General features: G+C 35.8%; 1 protein-coding gene across 1 annotated transcript; it reads left to right on the top strand.

The window, feature by feature from the left end:
• Positions 1–883: 883 nt before the first annotated feature.
• LOC142339591 (splicing factor 3A subunit 1-like) lies at positions 884–19,989 on the top strand. The gene is made up of 8 exons (XM_075389737.1): positions 884–947; positions 2,460–2,901; positions 3,270–3,641; positions 3,883–4,126; positions 16,634–16,803; positions 17,265–17,868; positions 18,249–18,547; positions 19,438–19,989. Exons 2-8 carry the CDS (start codon positions 2,473–2,475, stop codon positions 19,921–19,923), a joined length of 2,604 nt encoding a protein of 867 aa, XP_075245852.1. The 5' UTR covers positions 884–947; positions 2,460–2,472; the 3' UTR covers positions 19,924–19,989.
• Positions 19,990–20,051: the final 62 nt, after the last annotated feature.

Here is a 20,051-nt window from a genome sequence, read left to right as displayed (position 1 = left end):
CGATTGTTTTCGTATCAACTGCAATTTTTTTTGCTGGTCACAATTATTTTTGATGTTTCGGCCTCGAAAAGTTTCCGTTCAATTTCAGTTTGAACTTCGACAAAGTTTTTTTGTTGTTAATTTTTTTTCTTCAGGTTTAGTAGTTTTGAAGAATTGACTTTCGAAACTTCGGCTTGATTGGTTCTTCGTGAGCAATTTTTGTTCAGTGACATGTATTTTGACATGAGGGCTCCAAGATCCTTCTAGTTGGTGACTGCTTTCAGAATGCCCCTTTTAGAGATTTTCGGGCAAGTAGTCTTTGACAACTAATGCTCTGCATTTTTTCTCAGGTTCAGAACCATTTGATTTTCTGTGTTCCTTGTTTTTATTGTTTGCCAGTATTTCCTCACATTTGCTCTAATGTTTCACAATTCTGAACCAATTTACCAATTATGTTATAGAATGTTATTATTTAAAAAAACACTTGCGCTTGAGGTGGGAAGAATAGATTTAATTTTAGATTTATTATTCGCTTAATTGTGAAGGTCCTGCTTCTCAAATGCAGGAAAACTAACGGTTTAAATGTAGTTTTTTGTACATCATGGATGCGTTGTTTGTATTTCAACTTTTTGATCTGTTCGTGATATTTGTGCTGAATTGCTATTTCTGCATCTTTTGTCTTATAAGATATCTGTTGTCTGTCTTTGTTTTACATTTCCTCAGCTGATGTTAGTGTATAATATTATCATTTTATTGACAGGTTTGAACAATACGAAATGCTTTATGAAGACTTAGTGCTGTGAGGGCCGCGGGCCAGCCAATATTCACCGTGTTGGGGAGGGGCATTTCTTAATTTAGTTTTCGTTTTTTAAAAGAAATTTCTGAATCTTGAATGTGTTTTATTTACATTTCACAGTGGGCTTTTATGACTGAACAGTTTTACTTCTGCACTTTCTTCATCCTTAAAGGTAATTGAGCTTCTGAGAGCGCTGCCGTGAAATTCATCAAAAAGGATTTTGACAGGGCCGGGAAATTTTTTAGCACCAGATAACCTATTATTTCTGGGCAATAATTTTCATTAGTTTAAAGTTTTGAGTCGGTTAATTTCAAATTGTTATCAATCTCTTTGATAAATTCTCTATTAAAATTAATTTCTTTATTTTTTTTTAGAAAAACGCTTGCAAGAAATGGCTAGAAAACCTGTTTTCTACATTATTTTTCAATTTCCTATTGTTGTATTTCATTGTCTCGGGATCGATCGTTTTCGGTTCGACCACAAGGATATTTGCAGGTCAGAATTTTCAACCTTGAAAAGTTTCCGATCAATTTCCGTTTGATCTTCGACAAAGCTTTTTTGTTGTTGATTAATAGCCGCACAGCGATAGCTGGCGCTATTATTGGCCTTCTCTTGGTTTTTTATTTCGTCGTCGCGATTGAAATAGACTTTTATTTACTTTAATTCAAAGAGATAAGGTCAAATGGGTGTGTGTCCCTCTAAATGAAGGTTATTTGAGAGCAGCTAATAGAAGCAGCAAAAACTTTTCTATTAAGCATTGTTTAGCCTTAAGAACCTGACGACGAACTCAGAGTCCGAAAACGTTTCACAGTGGGCTTATAGGACAACAGTTTTACTTCTGCTCTTTCTTCATCCTTAAAGAAACTTGAACTTTTGAGAGCGCTGCCGTGAAATTCATCAAAAAGGATTTTGACAGGGCCGGTAAATTTTTTAGCACCAGATAACCTATTATTTCTGGGCAACAAGCTTTATTAGTTTCAAGTTTTTATAAAACTAAGTTTTGAGTTGGTTAATTTCAAAATTGTTATCAATCTCTTTGACAATTTCTCGATTAATATTAATTATAATACTTTTTTAGGAAAACGCTTGCAAGAAGTGCCTAAAGAACCTGTTTTCTGCATCATCTTTACATTTTTTATTGTTGTATTTCATTGCGCTTGAGGTGGGAAGAATAGATTTATTTTTAGATTTATTATTCGCTTAATTGTGAAGGTCCTGCTTCTCAAGTGCAGGAAAACTAACGGTTTAAATGTAGTTTTTTGTACATCATGGATGCGTTGTTTGTATTTCAGCTTTTTGATCTGTTCGTGATATTTGTGCTGAATTGCCATTTCTGCATCTTTTGTCTTATAAGATATCTGTTGTCTGTCTTTGTTTTATATTTTCTCAGCTGATGTTAGTGTATAATATTATCATTTTATTGACAGGTTTGAACAATACGAAATGCTTTATGAAGACTTAGTGCTGTGAGGGCCGCGGGCCAGCCAATATTCACCGTGTTGGGGAGGGGCATTTCTTAATTTAGTTTTCGTTTTTTAAAAAGAAATTTCTGCATCTTGAATGTGTTTTACATTAATTGTAGGTTTTAAACTTAGCGGTAAAAGCTACCTCATAAACTAAACGCTTCTATGTTAATTGGTATTGAGATATAATGAAAAACTCCATATAATGCTCATCATTTCAGAGAGTAAGTTATAATGACTCTTGATCCTGCCACGTCGCGCGAAGGGCTAAATGTGAGTCAACAACTACCCAGCAACCAGATGCAGAATGGACAAAACAGACCACCGCCTCATTCAAACGATAATCGACCTCCCGAAAATCAAAATGAATCAAATATTACAAAACCCATTGTTGGAATCATCTATCCACCGCCTGAGCATCGCAATATTATTGATAAAACAGCGATGTTCGTTGCTAGAAATGGACCTGATTTTGAGGATAAAGTGCGACAGAATGAAGTGTCAAACTCCAAATTTAATTTCTTCAACGCTACGGATCCATATCATGCGTATTATCAGCATAAGATTAAGGAATTCCGAGAAGGAAAAGTGCAAGATATCGCTCCTGCGAAACCTATGCCTTCAAGTAATGTGTTGGCTCAGCAGGAGAAAATCAAGCAGCAGGTATAGTTTGAGATCAGAAACTTGAGTATCTTCGTGGTTTGTTGACTAGACTGTTGAGTTAAATTAAGGACAATATTTATCAAATCATTATTTGTAAACAAAGATTTGTGTAAGCAGTTACAGATATTATGCTTTCCTCAAGCGGAGGGGGGTGTAATTAGGAATTAAACAGTCGTTTTTCCTATAGTCTTCAGAAGGCTTATTTATAGTGTATTTACAATATTACATTTTATATATTTATAAATTTCAATTTTCATGAATTGTTTGCCTGATGAGGTGTTGGTACATCACGTCAAAACTCAGAGTATCGATCCTTCTCGTTTTTAATAAGAGGCTTTTGTAATTCGTTCAAAATGGATTTTGGTTAGGTTGTGGCTGAGATGGCAGTACCCAAGGAAGCACCGCCAGATTTCGAATTCATTGCTGATCCACCCTCAATTTCAGGACAGGAGTTGGACATTGTCAAGCTGACAGCTCAGTTTGTTGCCAGAAATGGTCGACACTTTTTGACTCAGTTGATGAACAGGGAACAGAGAAACCCGCAATTTGACTTCTTAAGACCTCAGCATGGTATGTTCCAATATTTCACGAAACTTGTTGAACAGTACACAAAAGTGCTAATACCTCCCAAGGACCTAGTGGATACTTTGGAAATGCAGTCTCTCAGCATAGACCCAATGGTACAAGAGGCGAAGAGACGAGCGGATTGGAAGAAACATATTGAGAAACAGAAACAAAAGGTACATTAGTAATTGGCAAATGAATACTCCAGTGCAACCTCGACCTGCTCGGGCACAATGGAACATATATTTATAAGTCCTCTAATTATTCTTTTCTTTCAAAGATTTAACTTTTTTAAAATCTTCAGATGTGTGATTTTAATTCTTGCTCAATTATTTAACTAAGGAATTTAGGAACAACTCAAGTGAACAAATCTGAAACAATGGTCTGATGTTATTCAGGTGTGATCTATTATTACAGGAGGCCGATGAACAAGAACGTGAACGAGTAGCATATGCTCAAATAGACTGGCATGACTTTGTTATTGTGGAAACGGTCGACTTCCAAGCGCACGAGACCCTTGGACTGCCACCACCTGTGACACCGGGCACTGTGGGTGCCAGAGTTATTCATCAACAGAGAACAGATGAGAAGAAGAGATTGGGCATTGCTGACGAAGAACCCACTGCTCAGCCTGAAGGCGAGGGACAGGACGCAAGTGGTCGTAAGTGTGATTTAGCATTGTTACATCTGTGTTGAATTTAACATTAAAAATGAACTGAATTTGTTGACCGGAAATTGTTTGCTCAATTTCACGATAAGCAGCGATTACGTAATAATATTACACGAGAGCGATAAAACGAACAAGTTGTTTTTTAGACGGCAGTTTTTGATGGTCATTTTTCGGTTTTCTGTTTCATGACTTCAATACTGGTCGCCATTTTGTACTGATATATTCAAATGCCAAAAAGTATCACGCATAAAACCGTCATATTTTTTCAACTGTCATTTAAAACCGTCATCGTCATATGTTTTTTCATGATTAAAATGAACTAAATTTTGCCCTTTTTGTGAGCTTACTACGTAAATGAGATAAAATTCTATACGTATTTTAAATACTGAAATCTGAATTGCGAAGAAAATTATGCCTTTTGACGCATTTCTCTGTTTTATATCTCGAAAATTTCGCACACACTAATTGCTATAAAACAAATTTTGTAGCAATTATATCAGTCCGGTGGTCTTTTATCTATTTTTTTTTGCTTGATAGATTTTTCAATTGACGCTTTCGTCCGCAAAAACGGGATAAACTAGTAATTCCCGGAGGGTATTTAGTCGTTGAGCAGCTCTGCTATTCTCCTTAAGTGTTCAATTCTACAATTCAACGAGGTTTCTGAGAAGACATAAAATCTTCGTGTAAAGGGCAGTACGCTCGACCCCCAAATCCTCCCCACTCCAACCCGTCTTATATGAATTTACGGCGGCCTCAGTAAGTCCGACCTAGCTACTACCAAAAACAACTACCCGCCCGTCCTTTGAGAGCAATTCCACTGACTTCAGTCGGTTATGTTTTACTAGAGGTTACATTTGCAAGAGGTTCTGCTTTCATTGTTGTCTCGAAACGTTGATTTTAGTCCCTTTTTTGTAAAGGGCTTAACATAGTCCCTCAGATTTGGTGCTATTCTCCTGTCATGTGTTGACGTTTCGGTTAGCGCAAAACAGCCATTTTGGCCAGTAATTCTTGCTCTAAGCTCATTTTAAGGGATAGGGAATTTGTGCTCTAACGTTTTCACTTCAAATGATTTTGATCATGGTTGGTTTTTTGAAGGACCTGAATTGTTCTCTCATTCATAGTTGTAGGCAACTGAATTCACCTGGTGGTAGTTTAATCCTAACTTTCATGAACAGTGCGCCACAATTTGTTCCTGTAGTTGCTCTATTAGAACATCGAGCTCCCGTGCGAGACCAATTCTTTCGACGTTAGTCAGTTATTAATAGCAGCAGTCAGCCTCTCAGCGGATTTTATTTATTTAGGCGCTCTTCTTTTTAAGACTCGAAGAGGTTTTCTGTTTTTTTTTGATAAGTGAGCGAGCAAGAAAACCGGAAGTTCAGTGAGTGAATAAAGTTTGAAAAAGTTGTTTCAGTGAAAAAATTCGAAGATGGGAGAAAAGTGAGTGTTTTTTGTTCATGCCTTTTTGAAATAGAGCGAGAAATGTAGGTGTGAAAATTTTTTCGCTAGGTGAGCAATTTTGTTGTTCACGTGCGTCTTTTTCAAGATGTTTTATTAATAGCCGCACAGCGATAGCTGGGGCTATTATTGGCCTTCTCTTGATTTTTTTTGTCGCGATTTTTGTTACGACCATATGACGTCACAACCACTTCAAATCTGCTTTTTGTTCATTCGTTCATGCAATTTCAACTGAAGTGCATGTGTGACGTCATTTTTCGCTCTTAGTGGAGCGAATTTTTTTGTTCATTCGCGTGATTAAATTTTGGGTCACACTTGACTTACCTCACTCTCAAAAATGACTTCCTCACTTTGAAATTGACTTTTATCTACTTTAATTCAAAGAGATAAGGTCAAATGGGTGTGTGTTACTCTAAATGAAGGTTATTTGAGAGCAGCTAATATAGGCAGCAAAACTTATACAGATTTTTAATCAATTTATAATATATCAGCCTTCAATGAAAAAACGAAAAATGTTAGTCTGTCTATTTTACTGTTTTTTTGAGACTGCAGATCTACGAAGCTATTGCGGCTATTTTCGGGCAATCTGCCAGCTATGTTTTTGTTTTTTGAAACTTCTATGTTGTCTAAAAGGTTATTATAGGCTAAAGTTAAATATTTTTAGATTGTTTTTGATAGCGTTTCGAATGTTTTTATTAATTAAAGGGATTTTTACGCTAATTTAAAGATTTTTCAACTACTTTTCCGGTTTTAAGGCTATTTTTGCGTTTTTTGGCTAATTTTTGTCTTTTGCTCTCAAACGAAGTTTTTAGCAATTATATTAGTCCTGTCGGTCTTATGCGATTTTTTGCTTGACTTATTTTCGTCTGAGGCTTTTGACTTTTCGTCCTCCAAAACGGGATAAACAGGTAGCGCCCAGCGGCCATTAAGTGCTCTTAGAGCCTTTCAGCTCTGTTTTAGCTAACTGTTTTGGAGACGTTCAGTTGTTTTCAAGCTTTTTGAAAATTTTTGTCATTTTTGAGTTCTTTCAGCCCTACGTGGCAAGGAACCTCCTCTATGGTTTTAAAATAGGTTACTGCATATTTTCTTGTGGTAGTCGAATGGTTTCAACATTTTAACATCACTAATTTTCGCATTTTTTGACAAAAAGTGCAAATTTCTTAAATTTTTTGACATTTATTTTTCATTATTCACGTCTTTCCAGACGCAGGGGCCAGAAAACGTTCTTAACGATATGATAATAAGTTAGTAAAAAAATTATTTGCCATGAAATATCTTTCATTTTTTTAATATGACAATTTTAGCAATTTATTTCATAAAACTTGCATTTTTTTCAAGTTTCTCAAGAGCCAAGAAACCTTCTCTAGGGTTTGACCATAGGTTACTGTATAGTCTCTAAATGTGATGGAATGTTTTTCAAGATTTCAACACCACGATTTTTAGCATTTTTTTTTTACAAAACTTGCAATTTTTGTTTTTTTGACATTGTCATTATTCAGGTTTTTCAGCCTAACAAAAAATCTCTGTTAGGGTTTGATTATAGGGTACTTGAAAATGTTTTGTGGCCATGGATTAGTTTTCAACTTACATTATTACAAATTTTAGCAGTTTTTTATAAAACTTGAAATTTTCAAATTTTGGGAAATGTTTTATAATTTCTTATGTTTCTCCAGCCTCAAGAGCCACATAACCTCCTCTGGGGTTTTATTATAGCTTACTGCATAGCTTCTAGATGTGATGGAAAGTTTTCCTTGATTTTAATTTCAGCAATTAGTAAAAATATTTGCAATTTTTTCAAGTTTTTGTCTTTTGATTTTTTTATTTTCAAGTTTTTGGATTTTTTTGTCATTTCATGGTTTTTGTTCAGCCTCAGGAGCCACATAAACTCCTCTAGGGTTTAATTATAGGCCACTGCATAGCTTCTAGATGTAATGGAAAGTTTTTCAAGATTTTAATAGCAGTTTTAAATTATTTGCAATTTTTCCAAGTTTTTTTGAATTTTTTTTCCGGCACCAGGGCATGAGGGACCTCCTCCAAGGTTTGATGATACGCTATCGCATAGTTTTCCGAGTTAATGGAATATATATCGATATTTTAATGACTCAAGCCATAGCAGTTTTTTTGATAAAGTTTATTTTTTTATTTCAAATTTTCGGAAATTTATTATGTTCCAAGCCTATAGATCTTCGAGCCAGTGAAACTGTTTAAAGCTTGAAATGGGGATGCTGGATAGTCTCTTGAGACAATGAATTGGTTTAGATGATTTCATTATCTTGAATATTACAAGATTTTGTTAAAATTTGCAGTTGTTGCGTATTTTTGCGTATTTTTGTCCTTTTTGGAGGCTAACGATCATTTCTGGCGAACGAAGCTTTTCAAGTCTTGCAGATAGCTTACTTGACATAACTTCAGTGAAAAAATATGATTTTGAACATCTTGGCTGCAAAATCTGGAAGCTTTTCTTTTAAATTTGTAATATTTTGCAAATTTTCAAAATATCAGTTTTTTATTTGATTTATTTACTAACAAGGTTAGAAAAATGAAAGTTGCAGAGTCGAATCAAGCTGAAGCTAGCTTAAACAAGCCGTGGCTAGGTACTGACGAAGCCAACCGCTCGCCGGTCGTTTGAGAGCAATTCGCCCGACGTGAGTCGTTTTTGTCTTTTATTGCTTTCACTTGTAACTAAATGTAAGCTTAGAGCGCGGGGCAGTCTCGATTACAATTTAAATACAGCTTTGTTGGTACGAAGCAATTTTTCATTGCATTTTGACCAAAAAGTTAATATTTTGCTTAGTTTCTTAGTTTTTCGCTTTATTTCAAAATTAGAGATGTTTTTGTGCTTATTTTGGCTTGTTGGAATTTGAGTGAGCAATTAAGTTGACTCGATTGCCTTAAATAATGTTTTCCTTTTGTGTTTGCACTTGTAAAAATTGAAAAGTAATTGAATTTTTCATTTTGGTTTAATTTGCATTTTAGTTGATTTTTTTAAATTTAAAGGTGTTTTCTCTTGTTTGATGCTCACTGCCATCAGCCACTAGTTGTTCGACAGGCTGTTTTTTGGCGACGACATCTTCGGGTCGTTTCTGGGTTACTTCCGGCTGTTTTTTTAAGTTCCTTTTACCTTTTGATCTCGTTTTTCGTTTTGCATAAGTCACGTTTTTCATTCTTGACTTCTGAATTAACTCACTCACTGCTTCAACCGAATGGATTTTAAAATTTTTCACGCAATTGAATTACGCTATCTAGTGAATACGGTCAAAGTCGAACTCAAAATCAAAAGAAGCCGAATAAACCGATAAAGCCCGGTCATTAGGCCATAGTGCATTAGGTTATCAAATTTCATTGGAGCGATTGCTAACTGATATCAGTATTAAGCTTTAATAGCTGTCAGTTTAAAAAAAAACACTGAATTCCGAGCCATATCAACGAGTATACAATTGATGTTAGTCCGGCAGTTCAATTATTTAAATTGATTTGTTATATACATATTACAACAGAAAACTTAAGTTATTTCAAATTATGTCGCATATCTCAAAATAAAAAATTAATTAAGTTTATAATGTCAACCCAACCAGTAAACAGTAGGTCTTTTTTATTTTTTCAAATTGAAAGTCATGCCATGTTGAACAAGTAACCTTCCACAAAAAAGGGGTTCATTTTGTAAGCTGAGCAAAAGAAAGTTCTAAGTCGCTTGGGGAAACTTTTTTGTCTTGTTTGATTTTAATTTCAATTGGTAGTTCATTCCAATCTAGTATCGCTAACCTAACAAACGAGTTTTGCATTTTGGTGGAGGAAATTTATAGTCCCAGAACATTTTTTTAGTCCTTATAGACTCATTAATATTCCCGGTGATTATGGGACGTCCCGATGTTGGTGAAGAAGCAGGTCGCAACTCTTAATTCACAAGAAAGTTTAAATGAGGAACAATGACAGAGCTTGCTTGAGTCTTTAATAGCCCATGCAGGAATGTTTGATGGTCCGATTCGTTTGTTTCTCCCAAGTGCCCTAATTGCATCATGACAGTCTTTTTCCGTTGCACAGTGAAAGCTAAAAAAATTTTTGTTTAGGATTGCATATCCCAGAAATCTGTAGTGGTTGCTGAGGACCTTCGAATTTCCCAAGTGTAGAGAAACGATAGTTCAACAGGTTAGCATTTTTTGCGTTTTTCGGCTAATTTTTGTCTTTAATTGCTCTCAAACGAAGTTTGTAGCAATTATATTAGTCCTGTCGGTCTTATGCGATTTTTTGCTTGACATATGTTCGTCTGACGTATTTGACTTTTTGTCCTCCAAAACGGGATAAACAGGTAGCGCCCAGCGGGCATTAAGTCCTCTTAGAGCCTTTCAGCTCTGTTTTAGCTCAAACTGTTTTGGCTCAAACTGTTTTGGAGACGTTCCCAATTTTTATCAAGCTTTTTGAAAATTTATGTTATTTTTTAGTTCTTTCAGCCCTAGGTGGCAAGGAACCTCCTCTATGGTTTTAAAATAGGTTACTGCATATTTTCTAGTGTTAGTGGAATGGTTTCAACATTTTAACAACACTAATTTTAGCATTTTTTTGACAAAACGTGCAAATTTTTCATTTTTTTGACATTTGTTTTTTATTGTTTACGTCTTTCCAGACGCAGGGGTCAGAAAACGTTCTTAACGATTTGATGAGTAAAAAAAATTATTTGCCATGAAATAGCTTTCATTTTTTTTAATATGACAATTTTAAGCAATTTTTTAAACTTGCATTTTTTCAAGTTTCTCGAGAGCCAAGAAACTTCCTCTAGGGTTTGACAATAGGTTACTGTATAGTTTCTAAATGTAATGGAATGTTTTTCAGGATTTCAACACCACGATTTTTAGCATTTCTTTTTACAAAACTTGCAATTTTTGTTATTTTTTTACATTGTCATTATTCAGGTTTTTCAGCCTAACAAAAAATCTGTTAGGGCTCTGTTAGGGTTTGATTATAGGTTACTGGAAAATGTTTTGTGGCCATGGATTAGTTTTCAACTTTCATTATTACAACTTTAGCAGTTTTTTATGCAACTTGAAATTTTCAAGTTTTGGGAAATTTTTTATAATTTCTTAGGTTTCTCCAGACTCAAGAGCCACATAACCTCCTCTGGGGTTTTATTATAGCTTACTGCATACTTCTAGATGTGATGGAAAGTTTTTCTTGATTTTAATTTCAGCAATTATTAAAAACATTTGCAATTTTTTCAAGTTTTTGTCTTTTTGAATTATTTATTTTCAAGTTAATGAATTTTTTTGTCATTTCATGGGCTTGGTCCAGCCTCAGGAGCCACATAACCTCCTCTAGGGTTTAATTATAGGCTACTGCATAGCTTCTAGATGTAATTGAAAGTTTTTCAAGATTTTAATAGCAATTTTAAATTATTTGCAATTTTTTTAAGTTTTTGAATTTTTTAAACCTTTTTTTCCGGCACCAGGGCATTAGGGACCTCCTCCAGCAATAATGACTAAAGCCTTAGCAGTTTTTTGATAAAGTTTTTTTTTCTTTCAATTTTTCGGAAGTTTATTATCATGTTCCAAGCCTATAGATCTTCGAGCCAGTGAAACTGTTTAGAGCTTGAAATGGGGATGCTGGATATTCTCTTGAGACAATGAAATGGTTTTGAAGATTTCATTATCTTGAATATTAGCAAGATTTTGTTAAAATTTGCAATTGTTTAAAATTTTTGCATATTTTTGTCCTTTTCGGAGGCTAACGATCTTTTCTGGCGAACGAAGCTTTTCAAGTCTTGCAGGTAGCTTACTTGACATAACTTCAGTGACAAAAATATAATTTTGAACATCTTCGCTGCGAAACCTGGAAGCTTTTCTTTTAAATTTGTAATTTTTTGCAAATTTTTAAAATATCAATTTTTATTTGATTTATTTACTAACAAGGTTAGAAAAATGAAAGTTGCAGAGTCTAATCAAGCTGAAGCTAGCCTTACTAAACCATGGCAAGGTACTGACAATGCCAACCGTTCGACGGTCGCTTGAGAGCAAATCGCCCGACGTGAGTCGGTTTTGTCTTTTATTGCTTTTACTTGTAACTAAATGTTACATGACGCGGGGCAGTCTCGATTACAAATTAAATACAGCTTATTGGTACAAAGCATTTTTTCTTTGCCTTTTGACAGAAAAAGTTAATATTTCGCTTAATTTCTTAGTTTTTCGCTTTATTTCAAAATTAGAGATGTTTTTGTGCTTATTTTGGCTTGTTGGAATTTGAGTGAGCAATTAAGTTGACTCGATTGCCTGAAATAATGTTTTCCTTTTGTGTTTGTACTTGTAAAAATTGAAAAGTAATTGATTTTTTCATTTTGGTTTAGTTTGCATTTTAGTTGATTTTTTTAAATTTAAAAGTGTTTTCTCTTGTTTGATGCTCACTGCCATCAGCCACTAGTTGTTCGACAGGCTGTTTTTTGGCGACGACATCTTCGGGTCATTTCTGGGTTACTTCCGGCTGTTTTTTTAAGTTCCTTTTATCTTTTGATCTCGTTTTTCGTTTTGCATAAGTCACGTTTTTCATTCTTGACTTCTGAATTAACTCACTCACTGCTTCAACCGAATGGATTTTAAAATTTTTCACGCAATTGAATTACGCTATCTAGTGAATACGGTCGAAGTCGAAGTCAAAATCAAAAGAAGCCGAATAAACCGATAAAGCCCGGTCATTAAGCCATAGTGCATTAGGTTATCAAATTTCATTGGAGCGATTGCTAACTGATATCAGTATTAAGCTTTAATAGCTGTCAGTTTAAAAAAAACACTGAATTCCGAGCCATATCAACGAGTATACAATTGATGTTAGTCCGGCAGTTCAATTATTTAAATTGATTTGTTATATACATATTACAACAGAAAACTTAAGTTATTTCAAATTATGTCGCATATCTCAAAATAAAAAATTAAATAAGTTTATAATGTCAACCCAACCAGTAAACAGTAGGTCTTTTTTATTTTTCCAAATTGAAAGTCATGCCATGTTGAACAAGTAACCTTCCACAAAAAAGGGGTTCATTTTGTAAGCTGAGCAAAAGAAAGTTCTAAGTCGCTTGGGGAAACTTTTTTGTCTTGTTTGATTTCAATTTCAATTGGTAGTTCATTCCAATCTAGTATCGCTAACCTAACAAACGAGTTTTGCATTTTGGTGGAGGAAAATTTATAGTCCCAGAACATTTTTTTAGTCCTTATAGACTCATTAATATTCCCGGTGATTATGGGACGTCCCGATGTTGGTGAAGAAGCAGGTCGCAACTCTTTTTTATTTTCCAAGAGTATTGTAATCTTTTTGTTTTTAAAAAGAGTTTGCGGGAGTATATTCCGACTGCATTTAATATCTTGATCAGATTCAGATTTTTGTCTCAAAAAGGCTGCTCGTAATGACCAGTTAAGCTCTATTTTTCAAGGGATACTATTAAATTTTGCTCAATTGCGCGAATGATAATTGCTGAATAGCGCAAGTGACTTAATACCAGAGCATTTAAGACAAGTATCAATAGTTTTTGTGGAATTGATTTTCTAATAGCATAAATTGTTTTTATTCCTTGGGCCATTTTTCGTAGGATATGTTTCACTTCCTCTTGAAACGTTAAATTCCTGTCAATGTGAACCCCTAAATATTTTAATTCATGTTTCTGGTCTATTGGAATTGAATCTATAATTATCTGTTCATTGAAATCTTTTCTTTGCTCCTACCAAATATCATGAATTCAGTTTTAGGGGTATTAACTGTGAGGTGATGTTCATGGAAGTATCGAATAAGTTTGTTTGCATTTTGCTCTAACTTGATCTTGCTTTTGTCAATGGAGGTATCAAATGTTAAAATAATGGTATCGTCAGCATATTGTATACGTTCATCTTCATTGTCAACTCTTGTTGCCATGTCATTAATGTACAGATTAAATAAGAGCGGGCCAATTACTGTTCCTAGTGGTACACTTCTATGAAGCTTTAGTTCATCTGATATGCAATCTTGTAATATAACGGATTGGCGGCGGTTTGTAACGAAACTCCTTAAGAGATTTTTTGAGCTCTCATCAAAACCTATGTTGCCTAACTTGATATCCAAAATGTAATTGATAGAAACAAATATTTTCGATAGTTCACGAAATGCTGCTGTGACAAAATTGTTATTGTCAGTTTTGTTTTTGATGAATTCTTTGCAAAATAAGAGGAAATTGATAGTTGAAAACTTTTTCCTAAAACCATACTGATTTTTACTTAATAATTTGTTGTCGTAAAGGTACTGACAAATTTGATCCCTTAGGATGGTTTCAATAATCTTAGAAAGGCATGTGTAATGGGAATTGGGCGATATTTTTTAGGTTCATCAGGGTCAACTTTCTTGTACAGTGGAACAACATATGCTTGTTTAAGCTCATTAGGGAAGCTAGATAATTTGATGCATTAGTTCACAAGAAAGTTTAAATGAGGAACAATGACAGAGCTTGCCTGAGTCTTTAATAGCCCATGCAGGAATGTTTGATGGTCCGATTCGTTTCTTTCTCCCAAGTGCCGTAATTGCATCATGACAGTCTTTTTCCGTTGCATAGTGAAAGCTGAAAGTTTTTTTTAGGATTGCGTATCCCAGAAATCTGTAGTGGCTGCTGGGGGCCTTAGGATTTCCCAAGTGTAGAGAAACGATAGTTCAACAGGTTAGCAATTCTTTTTTGGGTTACATAATCACCAAACACAGTTCTCAAACAATAGATTCTTGGTTTTCTCTGAGTTTCCTACTTCATTTATCAACATCCATTTTTTTCTCTCATTTTCTGCTGCTTCAATAAGATTTCTTTGAAATTGTTGAAATCGTTGTCACTAGAATTACTAAACTGGTTCTTTAGATCAAAGAACCTTTCATAGTCTTTATCATTCTAAAACCTATCTCGATCGACCATCAATTGGCTTGATTTTCTAGTTAACCATTTGTCTGTTAATTTAAAAAAAACTTTTGTCATTTCGGATAAAACTTTTTTAAGTGGGGCGTTTTTCAAAAGTGCTATTGTAAAGTTTTCAACTTGTAGCATTGAATCCAAGTTGTTCTGAACATTTGTTGTTCTAGGCAGTGTTTAAAATCAAGTGCATGATTCTTCTTTTTATCGAAAAAATTTTTTCTAGACTGGTACCTTTTTAGTTTTAACCTGAAGCCCTAACAGACTTAGAGTAGCAAAGTGGTCACTTGTTACTATGCTATCACAAATTATAGTGTCGTTTATATTTGAACAGTCAGTGATAATGTAATCAATAAGGCTTTTAGTATTGTTGCCCCGGTTTAAATAAGTTGGAATGGTTGGGTTCTCTATAGGCAAATCATAAGGAAGTATTACTGTTTCAAGCCTAGATCTTTCCAAGGCATCTAAATAATTAATGTTGTAGTCACCCAGGAGTATTATCTTTTTGTTTTTCGTAATTGCATTGTCAATGTTAATTGCAATTTGTTATTAGGTAACATTCACTAGTAATGGACAGGTTGGTGTTTTCAATGAGACCCATACACTCTCAAATTTCCCTGTAAATAGATTCATAACTCCACCACCTTTATTCGTTTTCGTTCCGGCCGTCGAAATACGGTCAGTTCTGAAACAACAGTAACTTTATTTGTCAGGATTGAAAATGTTTTAATCATCAAACTCACAAAGCCATGTTTCTGTGAAACAAAAAATGCAGTTATGACCAAGATCGTGCACTAGCGTGCGTAGTTGTTCTTTCTTGCTAAGAATGCTTTGTTCATTTAGATGATAAATTTTTAATTCCGACTCTCAGAGTCATTTTGATAGACTCATTGTATTCAGCTAACCAGAAAATGAAATTTAGTAATAAGAAATTCACAACCTACAAATAAAAGCCCTGTTTGTGGAGGGTACTTAAAAGCTTTTCCAAAGCCTTCGTCGAAAGTTATTGTTTTGCTATGTAATATTATTACCACTGTTGACGCGGGAAATCTTGAGGCCAACACTAGCAAAACTAAATAAAAATATTTTGATTGTTGGGTTGACGAAAAGAAGATGTTCAATGTCGTTTATTTTAAACAATTGCAACAACAGTTTAGCGCACCTTTATAGTTTAGCGCGGAGTATCTTTGATTCACAGGCTGATAATTGTTATTAGAAGTCAAGAAATTTTCTGTCTGTTTGGGGGTAGTTGTATGGTTTATTTCGATAATTAGAGCTGTAAGAGTATGGAGGAATTATTTTTAATTAGGCTTTTGTTTTGGTAGAGTCCTTTGGGACATATGCTACCTTGTCAGAAGAAGATGAGAAAGTAGCCAGTTTTTGAGAAGAGGCACACCATGCTGGTAGTTTAAATGCACATTATTAAATTATAAGAAATTATATCCAATGGAATCACTACCGTTATTCTTGTTTACTGCATTATTTACATTTTTAATATTAGCATTAAGAAAGGATGTCTTGAAGGATGGTTTATCGGAATAGTACGATGCATTAAGATTATTGATTTCATCATTTTTTTTCATTTTTCTCCCTATACTGCTCAACGATTTTCAATGGTGGTATTTCGCAAACATCTGGATTGAATTTTTCAATGCATTAATCAATTAGTTTTTTGTGTTCAAGGAAATTTTCATTGGCAGATTTACTATTGTGCTTGAGCACGTTGTTGGTTCCGTCTTGAATTACTAGTATTCGGATTAAACTAATGTTTGGATTTAATAAAGATGAATTAAGTTTTTTTTAGGAATCTAACTGAATTTGCGCAGCGAATTAGAACACTTTTGAAACTTGGGGGAAAAATTCTGTCAATTTCCATTTTCTTTTTCTGTTTCAACCCCCAATTGAGTCTAGCGCGTCGACCGCGGCTATTTTTCGGAAATCTGCTGGCTAGGTTGTTGATTTTGAAACTAAACCGTAACCCAGTGACTACAAGTCACTCATCGCGGCATGGATGCAGAAAGGTCGCGGCAACACAAGTAATTTGTGGATAGGACAAGATAGTTGCAAGTTCATTCTCTGGGTAACTTGACTTAACACAGATGGACCAGTGAGTTGTTTTTCGTATTCAGGACTTTTTGTTTTTTTAGAGAAAGACGGAGTGGGTGGAGCTGGGGTTGATGAAGGCGCAGGTGGGGGAGGAGCTGATATGGACTTGGAGGATATGGAGGAATCGGACGAGGAAGAGGGAGATGACAATGGACAGGATGAGGATGAAGATGATGATGAACAGACTGCAGCAGCTCAAGTCATAAACCAGGTTAACATTCTCATAAATAATAACAGCCAATAGCAACTTATAATATTGATTAGCAAATTTTTTTTATAAGTGCAACTTATAGAATAATTAAATTTTGTGTCTCCAACCTAAGTAACAATTTAAAGTGGTTGATTGTAATCTGTATGGTTTGTTTGTTAGTTTTCCTACCTTGTTAATATTGAAAGAAATTACGCAGGATTCTAGATCACCTTGCGTCTTTGCAAAATTTGGATTACAAGGAATTGAAGGCTACGAAAGATAAATAAATCAACATAATTTGATAGAAGTTAATCTCCAGCCTCACCTCCAGGGGAGAATTTGATGTAAAGCAAAGCTAAGTGGTCTTCAGCGATGATTTCCTCTGCTTTTGTTCTACCAAATCGCTGCAAATTGGCGATGTTAAAAGTATTGGCAACTCTAAAATATGCTGCAATGTATTATAAAATTGTTTTTTTTTGCAGAATAATCAGCCAGCTATTCAGCCCCTAGCCATGGGTGGGGAAGATCTCCTGATTCGAAAGGATTATGATCCCAAAATGAAACAGCCCACAACCTCCAATCAAACGTCTCAACTTCAAAATTACGTCATAAACGAAATCACGGGAGAGAAAGTCCCAATTGACAAGATGAACCAACACGTCAAGTACAATTTGTTGGATCCTAGATGGATCGAAGAGAAAGAGAGACAGAAAAGAGAAAAGCAGCAACAAGAGGAGGTGTTTGCTATAGGCAACCAAATTGGCGATAGTTTGAGACAGTTGGCCGAGAGAAGAACTGATATCTTCGGAGCTGGAGATGAAGAGACAGTGATTGGTCGACGATTAGGCGAAGAAGAAGAGGAAAAACGAGACGAGCGTGCAATTTGGGATGGTCACACAGGGAGTGTAGAGAGTACGACTAAAAGGATCCAAGCTAATATTACGATCCAGGATCAGATAGAGGCTATTCATAAAGCGAAAGGATTAGCTGAAGATAGTAGTAAAGAGAAAATCGGGCCTCACAAAACAGGATTGTTGGATATTCCTTCCGGATCGTCTGCGGGTGAACCCGTTGCTCCGAAAGATTGTAAGTGTTTTTGGAAAAGTAGTTTTGTTAGGGGAGAATTGGTATTTTTATAGAAAATATTCTAATCTAAAACGTTTTTACATGAGTGGAAATCATAAGATTGCGTGGCAATTTAGTCCACCATTAAGTTGAAAAGTGGACAGTCTTGGTGACTTGATCATTGCCGCATCAAAAATCATGATATATCATAAAAGTTACTGATGTATTAATCTTGCGTTGTTTCTCGTTTTAACTCAATTGATTTTATATTCTGAGTTGGAAACAACAGATCTAAAGTTTAGTTTGTTGTAAAAACGATGCTCAAATAAGTCCCAGATACTCATAAAATACCGCTGTTGGTGACATGCTGTCAAATTTTAAAGTTAAAATCTCTTGTTTAGCAATTCTATTGCCTGGCAGTGGAGTAGCCCCGCCAGCTGTTCGTCCTCCCCTCGCCCACCCGACAGCGACCCCACTTCTAGTGCCAATAGTCCCAGTAGTCCAGAGACCTCCAATGGTGCCGGTGTTCAACCCGAACCCCGCGGCAGCTATGCTGGGTGCCCAGGCAGCTATGCTGCGACCCAATGCGGGTCTGGCTGCTGGGCTAACTGCTATGCACAACCAAAATTTGGCGGTGGCGGCGCTGGCTGCCCAGCAAGCCAACCAATTGGCAGCGGCAGTTGCGGAGAAAAATGCACAGGTTAGTTAGAAGTAGCAATTGCGCAAAATCTGTTACAGGATCTATTCTGTCCCCCCCCCCAGCTTAGTGGGCTTATATCTTTTACGCCCCAGGCGCATGTGCTATTTTTTTATATAGTAACGTGCTATATAACAACATATAATTTGTAACTGTGGGGCGTAAAAAACACGGGGGGGGGGCAAAACAGAATAGATCCCTGTTATGAACTAATTAACGTTGGTTGTTGACATTAACTTATTTTGATGGTTCCGCTACCCAGGCAATAAAAATAGCACACAACGTTTATTAATTGCTCTCGAAGAGAAGCAATTATCGTAATATGTGTCTTTTTATGCAAATTTTTTGCTTGGTTTTTTTTACCTTTCGAGAGAATTTTATGCCCTTAACTTTCTGCGTTTTGCGTGATCTGAAGTTCTCTCTCATTTACAATTTAAGCAGCACACTTGGTGGCAATTTAATACTCAAAGTCAAATGAAAAGTGCGCCGAAACTGGTGCCATTTTGCACTTTAAATCTTAATAGTGGTATATGTTAACCTCTAATGTGGTTATTTGAAGCCCAATATTGAACTTCTTAGTCCCATTTAGGCTCCCACTCCCTCCCCTCCCCTCCCCTCCCCTCCCCTCCCCTCCCCTCCCTCCCCCCCCCCCCCCCCCCCCGACTGAAGCAGGCTGCAATTCATTCGAGCTCCCACTAGTCGTTCGAGAGCAATTCTTCCGACGTTTAGTCGGTTATGTTTCATCATGTAGCGACGTTTGTCGGATATTGTAACTTTGAGTATCTCGAATTTAATAAGTAGGCACTTTATTTATTAAATTGACGTGACGTTCAATCAAAATTTGGAATTATGTAAAACCGGACCAAATATTGAGTGTCTATTAATTATTTCAGGCGCAGGCAGCCGTTGCAGCAGCTTCGTCTATGAAACCCCCTGGCTCTGTCGCGCCTCCCCCCAAACCACCTCAGGCTCCCCCAGCTCAAAGCAAATCTCAAGCATCGGCGGTTATAAACGAAGACCTATCCGGACCATCGGCTGCCAAAAAACCTCGAGGTGAAGCTGACTTGATACCTGAAGCTGCGTTCCTGCAGTCGCGAACGTCGCCAAATGTCACGATTAATGTCTCAATTCCAACAGATTACTCCAAACCAGAGTGGAATTTGAATGGCCAGACCATATCCATCACTCTTCCGTACAAAGATTACGTGTCCGTTATCAAGGAAAAGGTTTTCGAGAAACTGACATTGCCATCTGGTAAACAGAAACTTGTATACGATGGTATGTTCATTAAGGACTCAAACACTCTGGCATTTTATAACATGAGTGATAACTGCTCTGTTGTGTTGCAACTGAAAGAACGTGGTGGTAGAAAGAAATAAGATATTTAAACTTTGTCATATTGTCTGAAACTGCTTTTGATTGCAATAAAATTTTGTTCTTGTTGAGATTAACATCAGCCTAATTTAAACGGGAAGTTGATGTTTAGATGGTGCTAGGTGCCTTCTTA

This window comes from Convolutriloba macropyga, chromosome 5 (genome assembly GCF_964194025.1).
Source record: "Convolutriloba macropyga chromosome 5, txConMacr16.3, whole genome shotgun sequence".
Lineage (NCBI taxonomy): Eukaryota > Metazoa > Xenacoelomorpha > Acoela > Convolutidae > Convolutriloba > Convolutriloba macropyga.
The sequence above is the reverse complement of the archived record's forward strand: the minus strand, read 5'-3'. Positions and strand labels throughout refer to the sequence as shown.

What these genes read in the sequence shown, in the direction of transcription:
- LOC142339591 (XM_075389737.1), top strand. Translation starts at nt 2,473, where the DNA reads ATGACTCTTGATCCTGCCACGTCGCGCGAAGGGCTAAATGTGAGTCAA. An exon ending in AGGAGAAAATCAAGCAGCAG is followed by an intron (nt 2,902 to 3,269) that starts GTATAGTTTGAG and finishes GATTTTGGTTAG; the next exon opens with GTTGTGGCTGAGATGGCAGT. An exon ending in GGGACAGGACGCAAGTGGTC is followed by an intron (nt 4,127 to 16,633) that starts GTAAGTGTGATT and finishes TTGTTTTTTTAG; the next exon opens with AGAAAGACGGAGTGGGTGGA.